This window comes from Temnothorax curvispinosus, unplaced genomic scaffold, assembly GCF_003070985.1.
Source record: "Temnothorax curvispinosus isolate PA1 unplaced genomic scaffold, ASM307098v1 QBEX01014331.1, whole genome shotgun sequence".
NCBI lineage: Eukaryota > Metazoa > Arthropoda > Insecta > Hymenoptera > Formicidae > Temnothorax > Temnothorax curvispinosus.
In genome coordinates, this window is record NW_020224111.1 from 360,745 (window position 1) to 384,699 (window position 23,955).

The 23,955-nt window shown below is 36.9% G+C and overlaps 1 protein-coding gene across 6 annotated transcripts in view; it reads right to left on the bottom strand.

Annotated features, from left to right (window-relative positions):
• Positions 1 to 23,955, bottom strand: part of LOC112464599 (ras-responsive element-binding protein 1) — a 125,519-nt gene that overhangs the window by 39,060 nt on the left and 62,504 nt on the right. For 5 of the 6 annotated variants that reach the window (XM_025031701.1, XM_025031700.1, XM_025031699.1 and 2 more), the window contains one exon: positions 13,185 to 13,262. The exons of the other annotated variant lie outside the window; for it this stretch is intronic. In XM_025031701.1, the coding sequence (XP_024887469.1) occupies positions 13,185 to 13,245 (61 nt within the window). In that variant the 5' untranslated portion in view covers positions 13,246 to 13,262. The remainder of the gene's footprint in view (positions 1 to 13,184; positions 13,263 to 23,955) is intronic. 6 annotated transcript variants of the gene reach the window in all.

A 23,955-nucleotide genomic window follows, 5' to 3' on the forward strand; every position in this document is an offset into this window, starting at 1 on the left:
AAAAAAAAAATAAGCTTTAAATTGGTAATACAAAATTATCTGAAAAATTAATCGAAATTGCGCATTCACCGTCAGTTTTCATTCGAGATATTGCGTCGTATTAATCTCAAGTAAGAAAATTAATAAATACATTTCCACATATAGGAAAAAGGCTGAAAAAAGACGACAATCGTACGTTCTACATCTCTATAGATAAAGCACTTCGTGATATATTCGTTCAAAGGTTAAAGAGTGAGGACAATTTGTCAAATTAACGCGACAAATTAACGAGACGCGTGAGAGCCGTGCGGTAGAAAGAATAAGACGAAATGTGCTTTTTGTCGCGTCGATTATGACGCTGATTATCGTTTTAATCGTGCGAATCTATTTTATCCCGACCACTTTTCGTGTCGTTAGCCTACGTGCGATCGCGTAACCCGATAACGCAACGCCAACATAGTTACCTTCGGAAAACACAGTTTGCACGCGAGGCCTCTGTCATCCTCATATGTCCGCGAATTCTGTCTACCTCTGCTCGAGTCGGCCCCCCGTCATTACCGTAACGTTACACTCATTTCTGTTACTTATTGTCGCAAATGTGTCTTGTCGTATAAATTCGCGAAACATGTTATTACAGTAATAGTAGCTGCGTGCACGCATACGGATTACACGACGGCGGGGGCGGCGGCGGGCGGATATACGCCGCCGATTTTACGGGATGTTCCTTCATCTTGCGATCCCGAGATTCCCTCCCTCCCCCACGTTCCACGTGCTTTCCGCGAGGACTGAGGAATAAGGAAAGAGATTCCCGCTTATCGCTTTTGCTGTGCCGCCAGATTTTCCGTTCGAAAGGCAAGATTTATCTCCGTTGGACAACACACAGCTTATCCGCATCTATATGAAATCCCCTATATATAGGATTAGATAATAAAGATAATGTTCTAGAGTAGAAAGCGGGTAATCGTTGACATTGTCCGCGATTACTTGGCCATTTTGCTAATACGTCTAAGCTACTGAATCAGATTGAAAGGGCACGCTCTAGAATCGGTCAAATTTTATGAACATTAATTCTCTCTCATTCGGCTTTACGAATTCTCGCGCGTCTTTCTTCAGATTCGTTGGCGAAAGTTGGCTCAACTTTTAAAGTTCTTTAAATATCACTTTTAACGATTTTCGGGTGAAATGCATCGCTATATATCCTGTGGTCTTTGAACAATTTCGAAAATTTAGCACGCGATTTTACACGAGTCTTTCAACGATCGGAAGAACCAATTACCTTCATTTTTTTTTATAAATTTCTTAACTTTAGTACCAGAGTGACGATTACTTATATCCTCGTTAATTTTTATTTTATGAGTTTGATCAGTTTGGCTCTCGATAGGGGTTCAATTATTAAATTCAATTATTCCCTGATCTCCGTACAGATTTTAGAAAATAACCGTTCCGGTGCGTTCGCGCGAACGATTTTGAGGAACTCAATTCGCCTCTCGTACCTATCGCGGGCGCGGCCTCGAAACGAGGAATTCGTCCGAATGCAAAATTCGGAGTTTCGCCATCGGCTGCAGTGTGCACTCCCTCCGGTGATCCGATTCTCGGCGACGACGGGGCCGACGGGCAACGTTCTCTTTCCGCATTGTCACACGAGACACGGGTTTGCGCAATTTTGAAATACTTTCCTTAGCAACGGGCTACGATGCGACGGTACAAGCACAAGCGCGCGCGTTGCGTATACACACCTACGCGGAGCATCGCGGCCCGTCCACGCACACGCGCGCGACGAGCTTATGTGCGCGAATAAAGAAAGTGCCCGTTCGCGTTGACTCGCTCGGAAATCCGAAACCGATGGACGGGAAGCGCGACGGATGATTTCGCAATCTCGGGGAGAGGGAGAGCAGAAACGTCTCGCCTCTCGTCGGCTCTAATTCAACAACTGCAGAAATCTGAAATTGTAAAATCGAAACGCGCGATACGACGCGATGAGAAGATGGTTCGCGTTCTTAAGCAAGCACGGAGAAATTTGATGTAATTATATATAACTATCGTAAAAGCGCAAGGATGAAAGTGAAATGACGCTCTGGGAATAAGGATGATGAAACGTAATACATATGTTCGCATATTGCAAGAGGAAAACATGGAAAAATATGACAAGTCACAAAAATAAAAGAAATTTTCATGAAATTAAAAAACACTGTTGTGTGTGTATATTACATTTTTTTTTATTTTTATATCAAAATTTCTATTTAAGAATGAGTAACGCGCTATCTGTATACAATTTTTAACCCAGCGTTACTTATTATAAAATGAAAATATGTAACACACAACTACTTAATAAGATGAAGTTTATTAAATCCCCAGGATCTATAAGATTTTAAATTGCAATAACAATAACGTGAATTTTTTAATATGAATTTATTAAATTAAATTTAATCCTGGGACCCAGCTATAACAATACTAATAAAACTATAAAATTATTAAAAACATTTTTTTATTACACTGACAGAGACATAGCATTATGAAAATAATACTATATATTACCTCCATTTCAGTAATCGTGTTGGGTTGAAAATTTGCTTTACAATTATGTATAAAATTTTTTTAAATTTCTATCACAAGCAAGTTCCTGCCTACAGCGCGTACAAGCGTTCCAAGATTTATTATTCAGAAAGATTGCAGACTCGCGCGCGCGCGCCAGCTCGCTCGGAAACCAGAAACCGATGCATCAGAAAGCAGGCACGCGCGTGAATGTGACGTGCGTGTGTCGATGCACGGGATCGCGCTCTCATCGATTTTTTTTTACACCGACTGGCACACGGCGTCGCATAAGCGAATTCCACCGAAGACCGCGACTTCCGGACCTTCGGAGCATCCCGAAGCCGAAAGACGAGGAGGCGGCGAAGCCGCAGATTGCGCAAGGTCCACGTCATTTGATCTGAACGTCATGAGATGTATGCGTATAGCGAAACAACACACTCGCAAGCGTCACATCCACCGATCTCTATACACCACGGATACGGTGTCGCTACGCTGGCAACAGGAAACCCCGCCGTGATCTTTCAATGTCAAAAATCTTTCAGGAAGTATAATTGGAGCTGAATGGTGAACGGAATACAAGCGTAGAGATAATGGGTGTTTAACATGTACAACCCACGCAGTTCGGAAAACGGCACATTATATGTCTAGTGGAAAGGCAATTTAATAATCGATATTAAATCAATCGTATGTAATAATATAATTTGGAGTATTATGATAACATGTCGATAATACAAGAGGAATTAAATGGAATAATAAAAAATATATAAAAAATTCAGAAGATAACTATTGTAAAGACAATAAAAAAATTGCAAGAATTTTTTTCTTTTCCATAAAAAAATATAATTATTTATAAGGCGGCGTCGCAAAGTTATCTCGGCGCCTGCGGCACAGTGCGTCGTCTGCATATCGGTGCCATGAGATTACCATCGATCGTCGACATCAAATTTCCGATATACACATCCATATCTATCGCGTAATGCGTGTCACATGTCACATGTGGAAAGCAACGGTGCCAGGGGCTTGACGTATCGACGACACTTTGTTATGCGCGGAGCGTCATTTCCTTCTTCGGCTACGAGACTCTTCGTCGAGAGAGAGAGAGAGAGAGAGAGAGAGACGCGCGGGACGGAGACGAGACACCGTCTCTTGAACCTCGTCATCTCATCCGTTTCCGTAGAAAAGTATAAGATCTCAAAAGATACATTACAGTTCCACGATAAACTCGCTAGAGCTTTTTTTTTAAGTTTGTTTACTTTCATAGAAAGTTTGTTGAAAGGCCTTTTTCTTTACAAATGTTTTATCCATTATTTGTATATTCCCTTTTAGTTTTTCGGCCGCAAATGTATGTAAAAAGGAGAAACAGAGCGACATTTAAAACGGTTCTAATAATTTCAATACACGTTTTACCCTTTCCTTACAACACACAATACAGCTGATAACGAAATGTAGATAGTATAAATTTTATTACAAATTATCAGTTTTAATGACAGTACGTTTAAACTTAGCGTTTTTGACCACGTACCAGAGCATTTTAAGGTTTTTCTTTTCTATTAAACTGCCTTTCTCCGATAAGATAAGTTCGCATCGTTAACAGATTATCCACTTTTCGACTTTTAATTTACGCAAGCGATGAAAGAGACGTCGATAATATATTGCGCGATCGATCATTGCGTAATACTTATTGCAAAACACAAAGGGGAGAAAAGTTACAATGCCCCGGGCGAGGTTGCATCGACAGATTGTTATGCGCCGGACGTTATTTCCTTCTTCTGATTGTGAGTCTCGTCGAGAAGAGAAACGCCGAGGAAAGAAGTCGCACGGAAGCAAGAACAACAGCCGCAAACAACGAGTAAGAGTGGAAGTGTTTAGTAGACGATGAATGGAAGAAATATTCGCGAAAAGTATTTCGAGTATGAATAGCTCTATGAACACTCTTGCTGCTTTATCTATCTTCTATCAATCCCGAAAATTTAATAAATTTTTAACACATTTCACCAATTTACGTAAAATAAATAAGAAATTACGTACACACAGAAAATGAGATATTTTTCTGTATATTTTTTCACAAATGTTTAACAATTAATAAATTTTTAATATTAAACGCCTTGAAAGAATCCATTCTCAATTCTGTCGAAATAAAGTCCATCCAGAATCAAATAAAGAATAAAATTTTATCTAACTGTTTATTATTTTATTTAATCTGTTCTCTTCGGTGATTTAAATGTTATTTTAATGTCAATATTAAGAAAAGATGTTCTCTAAATCTTTCGATAAAATAATTCGTAAGTTTACTAAAAGTTACTTAACGAAAGTTCACTGCAAAGCCAACAGACTGAACCATGTTATATCAAATTGGTGAATTCTCTCCCAACGTAAGACCGACGTGTCCGCTTGTTATGCGCGATACGTCATTTCCTTTTTCTCGGCTTCTCTTACGGAGATCGAAAAGACCGAGGAAGAGGAAACGAAGACGGGACAAGATAGAAGAGGATGAGCCAGACAGCGCCGGGCGGGCCCGACTGCAGGAAGTGGTACAGAATTATGAAGCGGTCAAACGGCACGTGTTGGACGTCGCGCGGTGCCGTTGGCCGACCGACCCCGTCGTCGGCGATGCCGGTGATCTCGAGAACTCGGGCAAACGGGCCCGAAAGAAACGATCCGTCAAAAGATGAGGCGAGGTCAAGCGCGGCAGTAAAAAGGGCGCGACACTTATCACGCACGTGCGTGCCTCTTGCGTGCTCTCGTGCACCTTCTCTTATATCCCTTCGAGCTCTATTTCTCGTTTTTACTTCTTATCCGACCGGTCCCGCATTACACTAGAATCCTATGATTTTCTCCCGGAAATGTTTTATCTACGACGAGACAGCTACTCACCGGTAGCAAACAGTATCTCCGGACCTGTGAGATGAAATTCCACATTGTAGAGAATGTACGTTGTTCCACAGAATGCGCCCGAATGCAAGGACCGTGTTAAAATCGTCTTCCGAATCCTCGATTTTTTTCAACTTTCTTCTTCATTATATGAGTTTTATTTTTCTTCTACTATAATGTGTATCATATCTTCTCAGTTTTTATTTTCTTAATTCTATTATAAAAAATTTTATAAAATTTATATGTGTTTATCGCTTTTACACTATTATATATTTTACATATCTTTACTTATTCAATACTGCTTCAATGAAACTTTTTGGGCTCTTTAATAAGAAAATATGTGATACAAGTAAAGATATGCGAATTATTATGGAGCTGTATAACAGTAAAGGATTTTGTATCGAACATTCACATTCTGTACTAAGAAAGGACGTCTCTCTTCGATAAATCATAAGATTATTGTCATTTGATATGATAAGGCGCGTCTCTATATCCCGGACAACGCTGGCCAAAATGAGAGACACGTGGTTTTAGAAGAACTTTTAGAAGAATACATCCTGCTTCCTTTATCAAATTTTCACTTCTTTGAAGAAAATTACATGGAGGTTTGGTAATGTAAAAAGTAAATTGAATTAGATTTGATTTCAAAACAGAGACATTACGTTTTCACTAATTAGTCATGTCATTAGTAAGTCCTAATTAGTCATCTAAATCGATTAGATTTCAGTATGTGTAAGAGCTCCACGTACGGAGATTCGGTAAGGTTAAAGGTCGATGAAAGCTTTCATTAAAGATATCACGTAGCTCCCAGCGTGTACGCATTAGTAAACGGTATTAACGACTCGCCAGCACCTTTATTCATCCTTTCAGGGAAAGAACGGCAGGGAGACATCGGCGAGCGGAAACTCAAGTCCGGGCTAATAGAATTTATGGCGTTTAATTACGGAATTACATAATATCTCGGCTGTATTCTCGCGAGCGTCCCGCGCGGAACCGCCTCTGTGTTCGGCGGGTTCGTTAGTTTCTTAAAACTCGCTCGTATACACGGTGCGACCTTTAAGAAGTATAACGGAGACCGGCTAATTTGCCCGTGGCGAGCTGCGTCGTGCCCGCGATATCGTCGTGCAGCACGTTCTTTTTTTTTCTTCATGCGCGTTTGCGTAAGTACTATCGCGCGTATCGGCGTGTGTACGTGCGTGTCGCAATTGTACGCATTATCATGTAAGGTACCTGTTCCCCGAGTCCGATGTCAAATCTTTGGGCGTGGGATAATTGCTCGGGCACTAATTACCACACAAACGCATACACGAGGAAAAGATATTGATTTCGGCGTTTCCGGTTGAGTCGATATAAGGCCGATAAATATTAAAGCCAATAATATTGTCATGTTTTGTAGGTATCTGTCATTAAATACAATTAAAAACAAAATTTTAGTGAAATCGAAACGGAATTGCCATCACGGGCTGTAGTATTCTCTTTTTTATCTAGAGAGAAAGTTTTCAATCCTTTTTAAAAAAAAAACTTTCTATCTCATTTATTTGATGAAGAGTTTGATGGAAAAATAACAAATAAAATATGTAGTATATTAAACATTGCTTAAAAAGCCATTTTTAAATGACTCCGTCTTTGAGATCCATTATTTGGATCCTTTGTAGCACGAGAGATGATTTAAAAATAATCAGTCACATTGTTTTCGCAAATTTTAGAAATGCATTATTGAATGTTGCAAACAACTTGATGTACACATATATTAGGGAAGAAAAAGCATTTCTCGCTGAACTATAATTGCAGCTGCGGGCAATTAATCGGAAAGCTAGCGATATAAAGCATCATGCCGGACATTACGCGTATATGGGAATCAAAGAGTGAGGCGTTGCCTTTCAATGCGCGTAATTACGAGCCCAGCGAGCAGTGAGAATCTATGTAAAACACGTTACAGAAGCGAGAGTGAAATGAGCGGCCAGAGATAAATCAGTGGCGCGTTTTCTTTTCCTTGCCGGAAGAGAAGTCATATTCTAAAAAGTACTATAGATACCTGCTCGCGATCACCACGTGCACTTCGATTCACTTGTAAATGTATATAATAGGTACATCCAAATGAAAATGGATCGCTTCCTTCTTGATACAGAAAGAAAATTAGTCTATAAATTTATACACAGTTTATAACTATCTTAAAGGTTCGTGGAATTAAAACGGAAGCTGTTCTCGTGAGTTTAAAAATGTATTCGTATATACATAGTGAAATAACGATCTACATATACGTATCTGGAAAACATTTTCAAGAGATCCAACTTATCTATTACATATTTTTTAGTTTTTAACATTAATAATGTTATTATGTATGTATAAATATAACTATGTATTCTTTTATAAATTCTTATAAATTTTTTTAGCAATTTTTAAATTGCTCGAGATTTTATTTACAGATGGATAATTTTAATGGTGCGCAAAGTGCCAATGTAGCATTAATTAAATATAGTAAATGTTAGTGTGTGCTAAAATGATTTGAAAACATTATTATTTCTGATGATACGCAATAACGAATAAAGGAAAAAAACTAGACTCGTGCCATCTTTCACTCGATCATTTCGGACTTCATCATCGTCTTATCGGTCAATCGCGAAGCATGCCTTCGTTACCCGACGAATTCAAGTCGTAAATAAAAGCGCTTCCTCATCACTCGAGACTTTCCTAGTTCCTCTCCGATGAACCACCCTGCGTGATGCTCTTACGTATACCCGTCTCTACGTGTGTACCAATCCGCGTGCACCGACACGCTTTTGCTACCTACGAGCGCACACGCGCTTGCACGCGTATAATCAGGCGCGGATTAAATCGGTACCAAAGAAAGAGCGAAAGTCATTATCCGTTGATATGAAATCTGATGTGGGTTAGTAAATTGAAACAGAGACGCGGAATTGCAGAAAGAATATCAAAATAACAAGTTTTATACGTTTCTAATTATCATTTTATAGATGTAAAATAAAGGTGGTAGATATTGTTCGTAGTAAAAACGTTTCTAACGTCTAAGTTGGTTTTATCTCCACTCCTCAAATTCACCATCTAGTCTACGGTGACGAATGATAGTGTAATATGAAATCGCAAGAATTCAGAAAATAACCCGTTACTAATCACCCATTATCACGTTGAGTTTTAATTCCTTTCGACGACTTAGCTTCAAGTCTGCAGACGTCTGCATGCGGATACACGTGCGCAACGTCTATCAAGAAGCATCTCTTGGCTTTCTCGACTATGCGCCAAAAGTGCATGCGCATATCTTAACAAATCGCTCGACGTCGCGAGAGGGACGACTATTTACTATCTATCTATGTAATTAGCAATGGATATTTTCTCATTGGAGATTTCACCGATTTAAACAAAGAATATAAGATCATCGAGTTAAAAATTATTACAAATTTAATTCTCAATTAATCTGGGATATATATTTTTTAACTAGCAAATTAATATTGCTTTGAGATTACTGACAGATCTCTCGTGTCAAATAGAGAATATACGATTTCGGCGAGGCAGAAATCGTACGTGTCTCTCCTCCTCTTTGTATCCGCTTTATGAGTACGCTTGCTCGAGCGAGCGCGAACGCACGTATGCGCGAGCGTACGAGTATCTCGGCTGGCTGGTCGCCGGTTTCTCCCGCGCTAATTAGCAAAAGTTTGCTGTGCAATAAACGCGTCTAGCTTTACGTAACCCGACTGGACACTCGCGCGGATACGATGTGCACAATGCCGCTCGTTAATAGCCGCGTCCAATCTGTGTCCTGCCATCAAAATTGCTGAAATAATCTCACCAAACTTTCCTCAGCTTTCCTTATCCACGAATGGATCTTTCGTGAAATCTCGGTATGATGCTTATATATATATATATATATATATAAAAGATGAAATTTGAGTTTTGGTGTTGAATCAAATATAATATTCAAAAGATTATTTTTATAATTAATCAAAATCTTTTAAATCGTATATTTTATATACGATATTTTTTTTGCACGTTGCGTTCAGCGAATGATATTGAGAACGCGTGCGGTGATCGTATCCGCGAACATCGAATAGAGCCCAGCCTCTCTCTTCCTGAATCGGCTCGCTATGGTGCCGTGGCCAAGAGCGCGCTTGTTTTCCGGAAAATTTCCTCGTACGTTCACCAGCCATTTCTGCTCGGACAACTCCGCATCGCTCACGCATTCAATGTCTCAATCAGTGGCGCTCTCCAATGAGACCAATTCTTTCAATAAATTTCTTTTCCACGTTTGCGTTTGAAGTATTAAAGAACAAAGATTCCGGATTAAGAAGATTAAATCTGTGAGAAAAAGCTAGTAAGAAGAGCTAGCGAATATATTTATTAATGTTTTGAGGATTTTGCCCGACAATAATCATTGAATCAATATTTGATCACTTACATTTTATTATTATGCATATTTTCAGTGAAAGAATAATAGTAGAAAGATATTGAAGGTAGTTATTCAAAAATACATCTTTCTTGCATTTATATTTTTGTTTGTGGTATTTCTAAATTTTATACTTTTACTTAGGTAATAAAATATAATAATTTTGGAAAACTTTATTTATATTATTGTAATTTATACAGATTTTATATAAAATCAAACATTTATGCTTCACAAGACAATTAGAAAATTTCATGGCAATATCTTAAGCAAATTTTTTTTATCATTAAAAAAGTAAAAAAAAAATACATCGATAAACATTATTTTCGAATAATTTCGGAATCAATTGAATCAATTTATCTTAATAGTAGACAATTAGAATGACTAAAATAGGCAAAGAATGACGAAACTTTTACTCGCTGTTCCTCCTTTCCATTTTTAGACAGATTGTGGTCATGAAACTATATCACTATCATCAGTATGAATTAATTATAAACTATCTCCAACTTGCCGTTCCAGTTATAATACTCGAACAATAGCAAATAGTCGTTAAATTGATAGCGAAATAAATCAAAATCACAAAAAAAAAGAAACTTTGTATCTATTTTTACCCAACGCTGATTATTACGTAAGATAGTCGCTCTCATGTTAATCCTGTTATTTCAATCAGGCTTAACTGAGCTTGACTTTTGATGAAAAAATGCATGAATGCTCTGTGCGTCTGTTATAAAGAAACTCGAGCCATTGTCGAGCCACTGCTACATTCCATCGCCATGAAAATCATAAAACTCTGAGTAACCAAGCATTTCGACTCGTTTTATGTTGTCTTTCGTTTGCACTGGATGTCTAAATTTATACAAACAGAATTTGGCTGTAAAGAAAGTACAGAGATATGGAATCTAGCCTGACCTTCAAGATGACATGAGAAAGCATATGCCCTTACGTGACTATTCCTTTAACATCTGTGTTTCACTTGTGTTTAGAATATTAAATTTCTAACTGTTCTGCTAGCAGCTAGAATAAATAAAATTACTACATTGTTCAGCAAAATAATTTCTTTTTTTGAATGCCATATACGATCCTATTTACCAAATTGCTTTATCACGACACAATTTTGAGAAATTTGCAGTTAAAGTTGCAAAAAAGGCTTTTTTTTGTGTACTTTGACATGTTATATATCTACGATATGTGACATGTTGGAGAAGGTTTATTGCAATCAAAATTAAGCACGTTGTTAGGGCTTTCAACCCGTAAAAGAAATTTGTTGTATCCAATTATGGTTAAAAAGATATTAATGATTAACATAGTGTCTATTGCGTCAAAGTTGCGACTTACATCGCACATTAAAAATCTAGTTTGATAATTAATTAATAATAAAATAATTTAATTTAATTAAAAAATCTTTTTGAAATTTTTTTACGGTGCATTCATCGTTGTTAGGTAAAATAGTTTTCCTTTAAATATAAGAAACAACAATAAAAAGTATGTAATGCGTTAGAATTAAAAAATAGATTATGCCAATTTGTATTTGTCGATCTCTTACGTAGGAGGCACTTTCATCTCTACAGAGCCCCGTTATCTCGTGATATATATTTAAGTACTTTCTTGTGCTTCAGTGGTTGCACGAGAAGTCTGGTTGTTCCGTGGAGAGAAGAAACGCGATTCGAATATGAGGACAGGTAAGTGGTCTCTGACTAAGACAATCAATCTAGGAAAAGTCAGGTATCTCGGTTGAAAGATCTGATGGCTGTTTGGCAAAGCCAACAGAATCATCTTTATAAATAGCATATCGTGTGCAATACGCAAATACATATTAATCTTGTTTAAGTAGAAATATTTGTATTAGTTTCCTTTATTTTCGACATGTATATACGTTATTTTGATTTCTTTAATTTTAAGGAGTATAATAATACGTATAATAATAAAAAAAATTTTGTATTATATTTTTTATACTAAAATGTCTCACACAATCAACTTAAATTTTATTATTAGTATTTTTATAATAAATTTCATAATTGCAACAGAGAAATAAAATCTTTTAACAAATCATAATAAGCTACATCAGATTTAACTTAACAATCCCACTATGGAAAAAGGTCTGATATATTTATTCTAATGCATCTCTACCTGAAAATCAATTTTCGAATGAAACGCGACATAAATCACAAACGAGAGAATCGGAGAAGCGACTGATTTTCAAATATTTCCAAGCGTTCACGAGCGATATCAGTAATCGGCGTACGTGGTCACGGGCCATGTCAGCGTCTAACGGGGCAATCGTGCAGAAACGGTAGATAGTAGCGAGGAACAAGACGAATGAAGAGGAAGAAGAAGAGGACGATGTGAGGAAAGCGGAGGATGAGGACGCAGGGAGGAAATCGGGGGACTCAGAATCGGGCGGTGCATCGTTAATGCAGATTGCCCGATTGTGAGTTTCATTCGATGAATCATGTGCTTTCCGGAGTGCGTGTCTGCACGCATATCGAGACACGTATTGTCGAGGGTTTGAGAGTACCCGATGACTCATCGCGAAATTTTCTAATGCACGACTCCGCCGAAATAACGCCCTCTAAATATCGCATTAAGTAAAAAAGACTGCACGTCTCCGCATCTATATCTACTTTCTTATTAAGAGACGGTAGGCAAAAACATTATTAAAACAAATTTGGTAATTTAATTGTTTAAACCTTTGATAAACCTTGCAAATGTAGTACTTATAGGATTATTTATTTGAGTCATGTGTTACTAAATTGTCTGTGATTGTGTATTTTCCTCACGAATATCCAAATTTGGAGAATTCGATTCGATTACACTATGACAGAATACACGATAAGTATTCTGTCATAGGCGGAATTATTTCTGAATCGGGAAAATACCAATCGATCGTACGCGATATAAATATTCGTTCCGAGAAATTCTGGACGAACAAAGAGATTCATGAGAATAACGCGTCATAGGTTCATATCAGTTAGATCCGTAAGAGATACAATCAAAAAAATTGATAAAATATTTACAAAAAAATACTGCTTTCACATATTTTAAAAATAAACTTTTCGATGAAAAGCGTACATAAAAATTAAAAAAAATTCCGTCTCTTCCTGAAGGAATGTACAGAATGTACAGTATTTGCATGAAAAACATTGCTCAAGGTATAAAATTACTCGATATAACCAGCAGATTAAATACAAATTGTCCATTGTGGCATCTAATTGTAGGCAAATTGCTTCAAATATAATTAACATTCCAATAATTTTGTTTTACGGTTTATATGGATCTTTGACATACTTTTTATCATAACGTACATCCATCCATTTATTCATCATGGATAAAAGTGGAGTTAATTTTCAACAGTACTAAGCACTATAAGCACACATATGCCACATAAAACATCGTGCGGAGTACTCACTTATCTTTTCCATCTGAACCGCCCATTTTGCATCATCCGATCTTTGTTCCAGTTGAGCCATCGTCGCGATGACCGACCCTGCAATCGATAGGACGAATGTCGCCGTCAGAAAAATCGCCAGCAGAAATGGATACGCGTGTACGAGGCGACGCGGGTCGATGGCGGAAGCCCGAAACGATCGCGGGGGATTCTTCTCTCGGGCGCGCGATCGTTTCACCGTTACGTCGTACGTGAGCGCTTTGCACATTCCTGGACCGTGTCCAGAAACGATCTGAATTCCAAATAACAGCTACCATAATCGGAGATTCAAAGTGCCCGACGGCCGTTGGTCTAGAATTCCGAATCGAATTATAGGACCCGACTCGCGAGACCGGCGCGGCGCGGCGCGGCGCGGAGCTTCGGAGCTACGTGAGATCGAGAATCAGATCCACCCTTGGGTCTCGCTCCAGTTATCGGCCAATGGCAGACCAGATCCTTCCCTTAAATCTGGGCCAACTCTTTTCTAATGCCGAGACCAACCCCTTTCTTCGCGACAAGCGTGATCTTTTAACGTACGTGCCGACTGGTAATCCCAAAGGGATGTAGATACGTGAAAAATAAGTACCGAGGATCGTAACCTTTCGAGGACGGGTCGTTTATTTGCAGAAAGCAAATGTGATGCGCAGTGAACGAAAATAGACTCGGTATAATATGAATCCGTTCTGATAATATTATGAATCTCGTTCGTAAAATATCTCTATCGTTTGATAAGTTTCGACGATATTATCGAATGAGATACGACAAAACATTGTATAATATATCGTACGATATTTTCATATCTGTGTCTAGAGGATCTAACTTTCGTCTAATTGGAATATTTTTGTGTACAATGGTACGGAGCAAGAAAGGGGTAATTAATATTAAATTATTCTACATAAATTGCAATTTTACTAATAAAAAAATTATAATAATATTATATTATTAGCCGTATATTTTATATAAGTATGTATTATGGTATCATTTAAAAGCAATAAAATTCATAAAACTCAAAGAACAAAGTTTCAATATGCGTCGCACACATTATTATTTACATATTAACTTTGATAATATTGTCCATAAATTTTTCATAAATTATAATCCAATTACATATTAATCTTAATACTGCACTGGTTATCGATATTACTGTCAGTTTTATTTCATTTTAAACAAAAAAAAATTTATCATTATTATCGTAACCATTAATATATTTAGCACAACAGGGGATTATAATAGATTATCGATCTTAAACGATCAGAATTTCTTAAATTAATATTAGAAACGTGATGATCTAATCTCAAATCTTAAAGTATTAAAATGTAATGTTATATCTTTTAACTCCATCTCTTTTAACTGATTGTGAGGAAAAAATCTATTCCTGTTTCCGTAGTTTATTTTATGATATAACAATATTAAAAATATATTATTACATAGAAGAGCGATGCAAGTTTCACGTTATTGTACTAAGACTGTTGAGTAGATACGTAGAATAAGCCACTAATGAGACCACCAATGGGAGACTTGATTACTAGCAAAGTCGTCCACTTACGCTTGTTCCTGCATTTATCGTTCGAACAACGCATTAACAATACGATGGAGCTCTCGAGACGAGGAAACATTGCAAAGTTCGGCGATAATACTGCCTTGAGAAATTCCTTGAAAAATTTAGTATTCAACTGAATACCATTTTAATTGTCAGACAAACGCTTGTCAGACAATTTCTTTGATATTGGGAAAAATGCAATTTTATATTTACGAGGTATTTTCTTAATATCGAATAGTATTTTAGTATTTCTTGCATATTATAATTCAGACAATTTCTTTGATATTTGATATTTACGAGACATTTCTTCAATATCGTGAAATATTTCGGAAGTGAATATTTCAATAAGTTTCCAGTCCATGTTATTATCGCTCTGAAACTTTTTGCATATTATAATTTTACATTGTTATTCACACATTCATAAGCGCGCGTGTATATGTGCTGTAGAGATGCAAAAATATTACATGCGCTATCTCGTATTAACGAATTACATATATATACCTTTATATTTTATTAATACAAAATGCACATTTGATTTTGCTGCTACGAACTTTTCATTTTCTTTTGCCATCTGTGTGTCTTAAAACAAGAGAGTTCATAGACGAATGGATCGTATCGAGTAGCACCGTCATCCTTCGCATTATTATCATCGCTACGATAAGCGCAGTCAACCATTATTTACGCGGCAATTATACGACTGAAAGTCATTGTGTCTCTCTGCATGTAAAATAGTGCGTGCTGAATTCTAGATCATGACTTATGTATCCCGAGCTGACTGAGCGGGAATACTTTGAATCATCACGCACGCACGTTTGACAATTCAACATTTTCGCGAAGAAATTGTTTACAGAAATACGAATAATTCTGTTGCCATATCGCCATATGTGCCTCACGTTAAATCATTTCATACGGGCTTCATGAAATTTTACCCTAAAAATGATTTTGACGATCACTTTCACGAGATAATATCAAGAAAATTTCGGCAGTCTTAGTGTGGAATGGGAACCATCTTTTCAAATATTTCTTAGCTTGAAATTATCAGCCTTGGTATAATTACGGAAAAATTATGATTCATACATAGGAAATCATAGTGTTATATTTTCGAGTTATTATTAATCCGTCTTTATTATGTAACAATTTTCTCATGCTACTTTTATTTTTATAAATTTTGCTTTTGCAACGCGAAATATTTTTTTGCTCGCTATTCAAGAGCGCTGTGCCGACAGCAGTCTGCGAATTACCATAAATGACATCTGACCATTGATACTTTTGCCTTATCGGCCAGCGTGATAAAGAGACTTCGTGCTGCCTCGGCACCGATGAGCGCAACTTCATTAGCAAGTAAGGTCATCGAAGAAGCGCAATATGCAAAGGTGACCGTGTGTCAATCTTCTACGTAAAGTCGTCTCAAATCTTCCGCGAATACATTATTCATACCGGCAACTCATTGAAAATCGGTATTTTTAACACTTGCAAATAGAATAAACGATTTAAGGCACATAGAAGATTAATTCCCCTATTTCTTTTTTTTAAATACAATCCATATAATATAAATATCTATTAACACAGCAATTATTTAAAAGTCATAAAAAATGTAGGAATGAGTAATTATTTAATCTGTTTAATTTAAAAGTCAAAAGTAAATAAATGGAAATCTCTTGATTTAAAAAGATATATAAAAAGACATATACGTGTGGAACTACAATCGATTTCGTTTTGCAGTAGAAAAGCGTTACGTAATTTGTTAAATCCGAGAATCAACGAGGCTACATAATTAAAAATTATTTATTAAAACGTGAAATTGATAATTAATGTCATTCATCACAATCAGGAAAAGACATTTCTTCATTTCGCGAAGAACTTAAAACACGTGATGATGATATTGAAAGCGATATATGTATCATATTGATACGGAGCAATTGAAACCAGACGAAGGCTGGACCACTGACGGAGATCTTGGCATAGTAGGGACATCTCCGCTTTCATTGGTCGGCTAAACGAAGCCAATAGAGAGCAAGGACGTCACGCTTGCGCAGCCTCCCGCTGCGTCCGCTCTCTGGCTCTTTCATCTTACTGCGGAACAGAGATGACTTTGCCACAATTATTCAAGATAAGAAGAATTATTCGACCATATATTTTTTTAACACTTTGTCTCGAAAGAGATGAATATCCAACGATTCTAAAGTTGTGAGAATTACATTCTCAGAAAAGGAGAAAAAGAAAGCGTAGCAAGTTTTGATTTTAAATTTTTATAATCGAACAAAAACCTTGGTGACATGAAAGAATATAGTTTATCTCGAAAATAATAAAATGATTTTTGTCCCAAATCTTCAACTTTTTTAATTTTGTAGATATTCAAGTTTCTGAAAATATCAAACAGACGTGCATCACATACATATATGCACACGCAAACCCGCACACACACACACATATTGGAAAAATAATCAAGTCAAAAAAAATAAACGACAAAAAATATTTAAAATCGTTTTACTTATTAAAGAACTTGTATAAGAATATAAAAAAGCATGCATAGCTATTTTTTTATGGTGTCAATCTTACATAGAGTGACACATATTTTTTTGTAATTTAAAACTACTTCTTGAATCTCGACAAAGCGGAAATTTCACACCTTTTCTTCGCTCGCAACCCTATTATTATTATATCAAGACCCCATATACCTGCGCCTTGGTTCCGGCGGAAACTACAAAAACAAATCAAAGCGCGTCCTCCCATCGGACAGGCGGAAATTGTCTTTATTTTCTCCTTCTTTCTCTTAACGTTTCAACCGAACACACGTCCGGTTGATGAGAGACATTCGACCACGACTCACTTCTAAAGAGATGGACGGCTTTAACTGCACGACAAAACTCTCCCAGAAACTCTTCTCTTTCGCAACTTTGTTATATTTTCACCAGAAGTCATTACTTTAAATTAATTTAACAGCACAATTTTTACCAGAGTTTTAAAATCTAAACAAATACAAATATCTATGTTTATTACATCACAATATTCATCATTCATTTTTCACTAATTAAATTATAAATAATAAATCTTTTACTGTTATCTTTTACTAATATAATAATTAATACTTGATTGTAAAATGTGTAGATTTAAAAATAAGTCGATCGTCTATTTTTAAACTTGCATTTTTCATTTTTCAAAATATTTCCGTCGTAGATAATAGTCATGTGCATATATTGACCATTAAAAAGACGCTATTGAATCATCCTCGTGTCGTCTTTTGGTTACATAATTTTATTATTTTAACGTTCTGCAAAATTAAACGCATATCGGACACCTATAAGGGTACCGGCCGTGGTTCACCAATCTTGGACCGGTTTACCCTCGTGGCCAAGTGAATCGGGGTTACGGACGAGGGAAGGTCCAGCGTGTCAAAGGTCGTATACCTGCACGCTTCCACAGAATTGTGCGGATATCTCGTATGCGCCTACCTGTTACGAGGGTTACATGGAAAACCTGATTCCCTTGGGATCAGTTTGGTCCTCGCGAATTAAAGGGATTGTGGACAAGAGTGGTCTTCAGGTTCGCAGGTCAGAACGGGGGTTCGGCCGGACTCGCGGCAACAACCGTCAGGGTCGTGCAGGTACATAACCCTTTTGTGGGTCCATCTAAAATGCCCTTACTCTAGGCGGGCTCTGAGCCGGCTGGGCGCGGCTCGAGAAAAGTTTAACGATAAAATGTGACACACGTGTCTTTTGGCGGCACCATTTCCGTTAAAATCTGCTCGGCGATTGGCGTATTTGAATATCTGCACCAATAGGACAGCTTTTTGGTTTGGTCGAAGACTGTTGACCGTTACCGTCCCGATGCCGACCAATTTTCCGCGTCATATAAGACGTAAAACTGATGTATCAACGTATTAGTTATCGAGACCAGTTACGCACATATTCTGTATACGTAGATTGTGTAAGTTGTACAGAAGGTACTTTGCAAACATACACACAGGCAAACTTACACTTAAAAAAATGCGCTTTTTAGGTATTATCTACAATATACATATATAGAAGTATAGTATCGATATTTTATGACAGAATCATTGACGAAAAATAAGTAAAAAAATTTAAATTTACGTAAAATTTAAACTTTCTAAAAATTAAATTAAAAATAAAATAAAAACAAATATTTTATCTTATTCGTCATATACAAAATGTGAATTTTCAGAAATTATAAATAATAATTTTAAACCGTCAAAACAAATAAATTGTATATATTTAAAAGATAAAAAAATAATCTTCGTAATGTTTGTGTCAAAGGAAAATGAACACAATAATCTTTCACATTATTTCTAAAAAAAAATATACAAAACAATATATATCTAATTATAATTAGAACAAATTATATTCTTGGAAGCTTCACAAAATCCTACATAAATTGTTTATTATATTCGATTTTATTGATATAAAGTTAAGACAAAATTAGAAAATAATGTTGGTTTATTTACGGATGTTAACCTATACCGAAAAAATCAAAGCGCAGTCAGTTGGAGAAAAACATCTGCATGCGGAAAGGAAAGACTAATCGACTATAACAAATCCAATCATAAATTTTGAGCTTTTCTCACATATTCTTCTACCTCAAATAAAACCGGTACTACTCAAAAATTAAGACGCAGTCGACACCATCGATGTGAGAGCCTCGTAAATATCCTTCAAATGATAAAAAAAGCCTCCGTGACCGCGTATGTCGTTATATAACGGTAGCGCGAGTCTCTTTTATCGAGCGAACCATTTTACGAGAGAAGTAAAAATAGTGACAGCAGTTTTACGGTTCTTATGAGAGTCATTTTTAACGACTTTTGCGTAATAATAACAGAAATATTCGTATTATCGTGTTTTCTCTATTATCTGGCAAAACTTAGCGATACGCATTTACACTATATTCACATATATCCCTGTTTGGCATTCTATTTAGCATTATTGTAACGTCACTGTTACATCTTCACTCTTATTTGCAGAAAGATCTAAAACGTTTCAAAAAATTCACAACAAATTCATTACATATTAATGTTTTATTTATTTTGAGTGACTAATGTATCATCGCAGTCAAATGACTCGAATATAAGCGACACAAACAGACTTTTTTCCTCGTCGATGTGATTTTCATTTAATTGAATTTCGACTAACAAAAGCGCGATGTCACGTTTCCAACTTTCTTAAGGACGAGAGCGTCTCTTTTAACTCGACGTCAAAACTTTTCCTAGTGTTTCATTCTAATTTTGTTTTGTTTCATAACGACCATGCCATTTCCAGCCTCGTTGTACTGAATAATGCATAATATATGACGTATGGCTCTTAATAAGCTGCGATAAACTTTTACCTACGACGTATCTGCTTAAACTCTTCAAGGCTTGCATTCCATTGCTGCAAACGAAAAACGATTAAAAAAACGGGCAAGATGAAAACTGTGCCAAACTGTCTTCTCGCAGATATAACAACAATCGTATTGCGCAAGCCCCTGCACTTAATTAATTTCTACTTATTTATTTCAAATTAATTATTTTGCACAGATGTGCGATACATCTATGAAAACAACATAAATATTATTTCCTACTTTCGATATCTCATATATTATATAATTTTTTAATTTTATAATCAAATTTATTTTTTAAAATAACTTTCCCCCCAAAAAATGTTTCCGGGCGTTTCGACCGATACCAACGAATGCCTACAAACGTGTTTGATATGATTAGAAATGCTAGTGCGTCGTGAATATGTGTCCTAGACGTTAGTGCCCCGCAGTACTATACCAGTTTAGATAAAAAATAATTCGTAGTCTTTGCTGGCCCAATCCTTGCTCGTCTCTAAAGAAAGTGGTGGGGTCGTATGTGCGTTGCTCTAGTTAATGTCAAGCTTGACCAACGGAAATTTGTTGGGCGGGATATTTCAACGGTCACAAGCCCACCATGAAAGCGACGAGCAACTTGCATAATTCAAGCGTCATCGCTTGTCATCTGCTGTTCGAAACGAAATTTTTGAATATTTCTTGAATGAAATTATTATAATTCTGAGTTAAATAATTTCTTTATCAATTGCATTTATATTCATTTCTATCGAGATATGCCTGAGTGTTTTTCTGGTTTATCTAATATAAATATTGAAGAACGTACGATAAAGTAAATGTGCGCTATTTTCCATTTGTTCAAAACTATGATCATTATTTCGCAGATATTATTCATCGGCAAAATTTTCAAGTCAATAGTATCTAACGTTTAAAGAAAAAAAGTCGTTTCTTATCTGAGAGGCGTTGGTCTGAATTGAAATCTGAACGATACAACATCGCTGGCTAGTCGACCGTGATGGGGGAACGCGATCGTCCGTTGCTCCAGTTTACGAAAGTGTACCGGACAACAAGGAATATCAATATCGAGCGGCAGCTCCTCGTCCAGGTGTAAGGACACCTTAACGCATCCCTCAACGGTCGGTCGACACGGCCGACTACGTCCGAGGATCTATTAGAGCATAGTTTTTCCCATACCGCTATCGCGCGCGCGTACCGCCACTGGCCGTTCGTTAGATACCTCGAGCTGGACACGAAGAAGGTCACTTATGCCTAACGGATTTTTTCGGCCTGATTTAAATAGGCTGCCTTCTCCCTTTCTCTCCCTCTCCTTCGCCGCGCGCGGACATTGCCCAGGTAAATTTTCATTGCTGGTCACCTTGCGAACGAGGAAGATCGTTTCAGGTAGCCAACGTCCATGGGAATATCATGGAAATTGACCATTCGGTTGGGTCACTCGGCAATCTCGAAATTAAAACATCGCAACCCCTTCTCTGAGATCTAGAAGATCTCTCTCTCCCATGAGCGTGGATTTTGTTTACCTGCATTGAATCTCTCATTTGAACCAGTGACAGCATCAGATTTAATCTCAAAGGTCGATAAAGGCGTGTGAAATTGTGAGAATGGTCCATGGTCAGTTTTCACACTACAAACTTGTACTCGTAAAATACATATATGTACAAATATAATAAAGTACCTATACGTGAAGAATTTATGTTAATGTAATTTCTACAAATACTACCAGATGTTTGTGAAATGCGAAACGATTTTCCAGGAGACAATTTCAAGATACATATTTACTATCAGAAATATTCTTCTTAGAATTTATCCTAAACTATTCTACCTACGACAGAATACTTGCCGTAAGTATTTCCAGATGTTTCTGAAATGCGAAACGACGCACAGATGCTATTATTCATGAACATGCGATCCAATAAGGGGTGTAACGTATATGGCGTGTATTTGAAAATTTGTAGGAAGAATCTTCTAAACTCTTCCAAATTTTGTTTCTTGAATGTGAGAAAGAATCGGTCCGGAATCATCTCTTTTAAGATGCGTATGATTTTAAAGACGCGTAAATACTAACGTTAATTTTTTGAACGCGCCTGTAGTTTAGTCGCAGTTGCAGGCAAATCTTCCAGAGTACATTACTATATTTTATTTACCTATTTTTTTAAATCGATATCATACTCGCTATTGACCTATACATTTTCAAGTGCATATATACGTGTATTGATTGTACATATATTATGAGGCGTTTACCAATTTTTAAATTGTTCGACTATTTGTTTTAGTATGATTTTCAGATTCTCTCTAAAAATTTTCTCTTTAAATAAAGATTACGCTAAAAATTACGGTGTCATCGTAAAAATGAAATGTTCGCAGCATCGCAGCGCTTATACGCGCGCGTCTTATTGTTATAGCGTTTTTCTTTGGCAGAACTGGTGCGCACTCAGTGCACATTAAAGCCGTTGTACACAAATCAACGTAATGTGTATGTTTAATATAAACGGGTTAAATCATGAAATGCTCAATATTCTTTATTGCACTATTTGGTAAAATATGTACTGGGTATTTTATCAGTCGAAATATTTGCATTTTACTTTAAATATTAGAGATTAAATCAGTGTACAACGGCCTTAATGTGCACTGAGTGCGCACCAGTTCTGCCAATGAAAAACGCTATTAGTCGCCGAAACAAAGCAAAACCGAGCGTCGCCGTTGGTCTGTTTAAGCTTCCAGAACTACTGATACGTTCCGATTAACATAAATTTGCAGACCGAACGTCCGGTGTGTTGCCCTGTGACGCGGACAGGCTATCTGCGTGGTAACAGACTGCTTTGCATACGCTTGATCCTTAAATACTCCCCGTTCGCATAGATGCGTGATCTTTGTCCCTCCATGTGTATATGTAAACGTGTGTAATAAAAAAGAGTTTGTCGATGTAAAAAATTAATAAAAATAAAGATAGAGATAGTACCCCCTGTTGATCTTAATCGACTTTTGATTTTAATAAACTCTTAAATCATAGAATGTTAAATGTCGGACAAAATATTATTAATAAATTTACTTGATAACGTATTATCTTTATATATATGTAGCATTTTTAAAATTAATACTTATGTTTCTTATAAAAATTAATATGCGACACTTATATCGTACAATACATTTATTATGTACTTATAATTATAGATTGTTACAAGGGAATATGCGCACATAGATGAAAAAATAAACGTATTAAATGTGAGTATTTTTTCTTGACGATCTAATATAGAATTGAAGACATTGACTGGCGCGCGGCCATAATCAGAGTCACGCGACGTAGAGAGCATCCTGATGACCCCGAAGATCAATGAATGATCATGCTCGCCGATCAATATTCATACGGATTCATGAGGCATGGGCAAAGGAAGAGCGGCGCGAGTCCCGTCCTGATTAGCCTCGAGCATCGGGCGGCTATTTGCGTGAATGTAACGATGATGTTGCGACGTGCGCACCGAACGGAGTCAGAGGTCATCGCAAACAATCCCACGTGTGGGAAAGGCCGAGCCGAACTCACAACGAGAAATGGCAGCGTCACATTGTCGCACGAAAAGGAAAAAAAGGAAGAAATAACAGATATAACGAGTAGAGGGATCGAGAGGTGATGAATGCTCGCGTCTCTTTGACGTATAGAAACGATGGAGGAGCGGAAGCCGACATTTCGCGTGCCCGCCGAAACGTCGTCCCACTTTGGTCAGCTCGGTGGATCCACCTCGTACTGCCGCTTCGTTTAAACGCAATCGCGAGCAGCCCGATGTCAGGAAGCAACACGTAACGGTGGTTGATGATATGCTAACTTTATTTGCGTCGCGTTGGAATCAGAATGCCTGAACTTTTGAGTAATTGCGTCGATAATGAATAAAATCTCTAAAT